Here is a 5,118-nt window from a genome sequence, read left to right as displayed (position 1 = left end):
AACCATTTCACGACGTTCACGAGCCATGGGAAAGATTCAGAAACTAGCGGCTTTCAATGCAATCCTAATAATTAAAACGAACTGGTCAAAGTTCTCGCTAATAGAAATATACATCTTTCATAATTATCGAAATGCTATCATTCTTTATATTCTTAAAGAAACTCTCAAGACGCCGAAATACCTCCATCATAGTTATTTGCTACGTTCGCGGGCCAATCACATTGGATTTTGAAATTACGTACGCGGACGCTTTGTTTCTCTTTTGCGTGGGAGGGACTGAGAGGGAGCGAGAAGCAACGACGCTCTCGGCTGCACTCGGCTGCGTCCATTTTCTGAACACCACGCAGATTTCGGGGGGAGACGAATACGACGAATACAAATAATGGAGAGTGTGCGTCTTTCGGTTGATTCACCCGTAAACTTGTGATCTCCGTATGTGGCATACGTTGCGTGATGTTGCGAGTCGCCGAGTCGCGTGTTTTTCTGCTCGATGAAATGTTGTGCCTTACGTGTCTCTGACTTTTCGTATGTCCCGAGTCGAGACGGGGGTTTGTTGTCGCCTGCGAAGACTGCAGGGAAAGACTCGCGTAGTCTCACAGAGTGAACGAGAAGTATCCGACGAGACGGGCTGGCCGATATCCTGTGACGTTTCGTGAAATGTCAGTTGCCGGGGTGTCAAGACTGTGACACCTGTGTTGTGAGTACCACTGTGACTCGTCAGATTGAGGTTAGACACCCGCCGCGTTCCGAATGTAAACCTGTCTCTATCCCGCCTACGTTGAATGTCGAAGTCGAACTAAGCTAAGTCAAAAAACCCACCACACCGACTCCTGTCTCCGTGTTTGGAAGGCTCGCACAACGCAGACTGTTTGGGGAACGTAGTTGTATGTACAATTGTGGTGATACATCTCCCGGTGCTACGTCTATGCATTGATGTGTGTATATACCGTTTGTGTGTTATGTTCCTATCTCGGTGAATAGGGATTGTAGAATCATGTAAGTGCGCATCCACTTACGTAGCGACTAACTGTAGAAGTTGTAGAACTTTGTTTTTTTGTGTACCGAGAAAGATATAGAAAAAGAATGAACGTAGCAAAGGAATACGTTCGTAACGATATTGCTTCTAATGGTATGCGTTCCTTACAGGGCAGATCGAGATTATGATATGGGTTCTGCAACAGAAATGATGGTAAATGATTTTGATGACGAACGAACATTGGACGAGGAAGAAGCCTTAGAAGGTAGCGAGGATTCTCACAACGAGTTGTCCAACTTGCAAAAGGTATATCTCCGCTGTATCTGATGTTAACACTTTGCACATTATATGTATTATACATTTGTCACTTTGTAACAAAGTTCTGATCCCGACTATTCTAGGATCAAGCCTGAGAAATGAAAAAATCGAGCCCATAAATAATTACAATTATGATAAGTTTCCGCAACACTTTGGACTCAAAGTGCGTTCTCGTAGTGAGATTCCATGTTTAGTCCATAAAGTACGCTCGATGTAATAATGATCTATTTTTGTCTCTTTGAGCAAGGAAGGTGATATGCCACTGAAAGATCTTCTTGCCATGTACGGATACGGTGATCCCTCGACGGAGAATTCCAACAGTTCCGATCACATGCTGCTACCATCTGGAAGTGGTAATCCCGAGACTCAGGAGCGTTACTCGGACAAAGGTGACAACGATGCAGACGACGACGATGATGATGACGAGGCTGATGCAACCAGTAATGAGCCAGACCTTAAACAATTCTACACAGAAATGTTGGTTAAGGGAAAAGATAAGACTGCGGCATTAGCGGGATCAACGACAAAAGGCAATAGTAGCATTGGTGCTGGTAGCAGGGATAACAGGAAACGTAGAATCGATGACGATGAGGATGATGATGAAGATGCCGAAACCGAAGATTGCTCGGGTACTCGAACCGGAAGCAGGAAGAAAAATAGAGCGTCACCTACAACGGGAAGTGCTAATGCTGTTGAGTGCAGTGTTATAGTTAATTTAGGGGGAGCTAGTGCTACTGATAGCACTATCGAAGAAGGTAATGCCAGTGGCGCAATCGATGGCTCAGAAGATAGGATAGTCAGTGCGGGAATAGGCAGTGGCAGTTCGAGATTATTACGGAGTGTTTCAAGGCCGCAGAGTGAAGAAGAAGAAGATGATTGTGACTACAGTCCAGACGAGGAGGAATGGAAGAAAACAATCATGGTTGGTACTGATTACCAAGCAGCGATACCAGAAGGTTTGTGCCGTTACGATGATGCGTTGCCATATGAGAATGAAGATAAAATGTTGTGGGATCCCAGCCATATATCCGAGGAAGATACAGAAGAGTTCCTAGAACGCGCGCAACTTCCAGCGGTAAAAGGTGGCTCATTGCCGGCTGGATCACATATTAGAGATGACGAACAGGCTTTGTATCTCCTACTACAGTGTGGCTACAACCTTGAAGAAGCATTACGAAGACGTCGAATGAATGTACTTCCTCCTACGGATGCAGTGAGTCTTTGGTCAGAAGAGGAATGTCATAATTTTGAATCTGGATTGCGGACTTACGGAAAGGATTTTCATCTTATACAGAAAAATAAGGTATGCGGTATATATGTAGAATTAAACCTTAAGTCTTATTAAAGATTGAAGTGAACGTTGAGAATAGAATGGTTCTAATTTAAAAATTTTAATTAAAAATACTGAGGTTTAATTTTGCATTGCTAATATTATTATCGCTTAATTTTTTCATAACCATAAAAAGTTACCATTGTACGGTACCATTGTACAACAAAAGTATTATTGTAGAAATTTTTTTTCAATGAAATTAAAATGCATAATTTTATATTACACGATAATTATACAATTAATTTAATACGTACACAAGTTATTGCTGTATTGTGATGACTCAAACTTGACAATAAACTTCATAGTGAAACATTCCTTTCTTCAGGTGAGAACCAGATCGGTCGGAGAGTTAGTACAATTTTATTATTTGTGGAAGAAAACGGAGCGCCATGATATATTTACGTACAAAGCGCGATTAGAAAAGAAAAAATATGCTCTACACCCCGGCATCACGTGAGTATTTTCTCTATCGCAATTTGAAACCTTTACATTAAAACACGAAAACTTTTGTAATGGATATATTACTTACAATCTATTAAAATATTAAATCTAACACTCTAGAGAGAGAGAATAACATTACCCAATTAACACTTTACAATATAATTGCTTTCGTTAATACAATTACTGCAAACGTGAATGACAGAACCATTAAATCGCAAGCAGGGACTATATGGACCGATTCCTCGAAGAGCAAGAGGGAGTGCGAGATCGCAGTAGCTCACCAAACGTTCATTGTTTGCTCTATGGTGATACCAAGCGGCAAAGATCGAGTACCAGCGTGACCAACAATGACGAGTCCAAATCAACAGATGCTTGGGATGGAAACGTGATTGATCCATTGGCGGATGTTAATGGTCCAACACCACCGCCACCACCACCGCCTCCGCCACCACCGCCCTTAATAACGTCAGCAGTGACTACCATATCCTCAATATGTAATTCCAACGCTTTAACCACACCGACATATTGTTCACCATCGACTCGTCATCCAGACTGTCCTTCGTCTGACTCGGGTTGTGTAAATGCCCTAGCGTGGAGTGGTCTAGCGTCCCGAAGTCAACCTACCTCTTCAGTCATTACAACAATAACGATAAATACCACCACAGCCACTACGTCCACAGCAATGGTCACAAGTCTCGGCTCGACAAATACAGTTACCACTAGTTCTACCGTTCCTGCTGCTACTATTGCCGCCACTGCTGTCCCGAATAATTACTATCATCAACGAGTAACATCATCCAGAAGCAATGATTCTCACGACACACCTTCGCCCGAGAACATTTTACCTCATCTGCCCCCTTAGCGTCTAACCCGACCTTCAGGTGTTCATCCTGAAAGGCGACGAATGTCCTTGCGCGGAGTGCCTAATTCGGCACTTGCACCATCGCTATTGTCGTAACGCATAATATTCGTTAATATCAAGGATTATATTTTTATACTGTATCGCGCGTAATATAATTATTAATCTTGGCGCAAGTGCGCGCTGTTGTATAGTGGTACGAAAGATGAAAGGACGCGCTTTTGCGTGAAAGATTAGAGTATATATTGTATGTAAGGTTAAAGATACAAATTAAAAATAAACGCGGCAAAACGAGCGAGGGTCATTGTAGCTTTCTCTATTTTTCTTCTATCTGTTTATGAACTTAGAGATATTCCATACAAAAAGAAGGATGCATTTCAAAAGAGACTTTGTTGGAAGATTGGAGCGCCAGTATTTGACAGAGAAGTGAAATAGTATTATGTACTGCGATTGTAAATTTTCATGGATAAATCATTGTATTGCATAGTTAATATGTAATTGATCATGATTCAATTTGTCGAAGACAAATTTGTCTTCGAATCGGCAATAAATTTGTAACAAGTATCGTGCGGAACTTCACGGTATGATTTATTAGTTTGATAAAAAACGAAATCTGGTAAATGTTGAATGATAAAGTTAAACTGAAAGTTAATAGAAATATGGTCATTATTATTTTAATGTAAAGAATACGCATTAATAGCAATCCCAATAATTCGTTTCCCTCGTTAAGTAGTTGGCTGTGTATAAAATTATATAGATTGTATTTTCACGTTTTCCTAGCAATCTATTTAAGAAACACGAAATATTTCTAATTTACTGGATACGCATTATATTATGTTTCATCATTTATAAATAGTGTTGATATAAAAAAGTACAGGCTAAATTAGAAACGTTGAATATTATATTTTTTAGATTCCTGTTGGCCTCTTTACTCCTTATCGAATGTTCCTATATATTTATAACACATGATGTATGAAAAAAAGTTAATATGTTTATTATGACGTTATCAATTAATACATTTGCAAATATTTTTTAAATCTTTTACAAAATAACATACACGCTAAGTGCTCTATTATATTATATATACTTAATTATGTCTTTACTTACAGTCATGTAAAAAAATGATGGCTTCTAATGTTTAAAAACGTAGCTCTTGATATTTATTTATAATATTCATTTATATTCATCATTCTA

At 39.7% G+C, this 5,118-nt stretch overlaps 1 protein-coding gene across 7 annotated transcripts in view; it reads left to right on the top strand.

Annotated features, from left to right (window-relative positions):
• Positions 1–4,743, top strand: part of LOC108755984 (mesoderm induction early response protein 1) — a 10,828-nt gene extending 6,085 nt beyond the window's left edge. Inside the window, exons 1-5 of one of the 7 annotated variants that reach the window (XM_018499495.1) lie at positions 338–697; positions 1,147–1,282; positions 1,542–2,597; positions 2,950–3,077; positions 3,285–4,743. In XM_018499495.1, coding sequence (XP_018354997.1) covers positions 1,166–1,282; positions 1,542–2,597; positions 2,950–3,077; positions 3,285–3,927 — 1,944 coding nt within the window. In that variant the 5' untranslated portion in view covers positions 338–697; positions 1,147–1,165 and the 3' untranslated portion in view covers positions 3,928–4,743. Of the gene's footprint in view, positions 1–337; positions 997–1,146; positions 1,283–1,377; positions 1,458–1,541; positions 2,598–2,949; positions 3,078–3,284 lie in introns of those variants that run through there. The other 6 variants (XM_018499494.1, XM_018499492.1, XM_018499493.1 and 3 more) reach the window with 6 other exon arrangements.
• Positions 4,744–5,118: the final 375 nt, after the last annotated feature.

This window comes from Trachymyrmex septentrionalis, unplaced genomic scaffold (assembly GCF_001594115.1).
Source record: "Trachymyrmex septentrionalis isolate Tsep2-gDNA-1 unplaced genomic scaffold, Tsep1.0 scaffold9, whole genome shotgun sequence".
NCBI classification, from domain to species: Eukaryota; Metazoa; Arthropoda; class Insecta; order Hymenoptera; family Formicidae; genus Trachymyrmex; species Trachymyrmex septentrionalis.
Note: the sequence above shows the minus strand (reverse complement) of the source record. Positions and strands in the feature narration are given on the sequence as shown.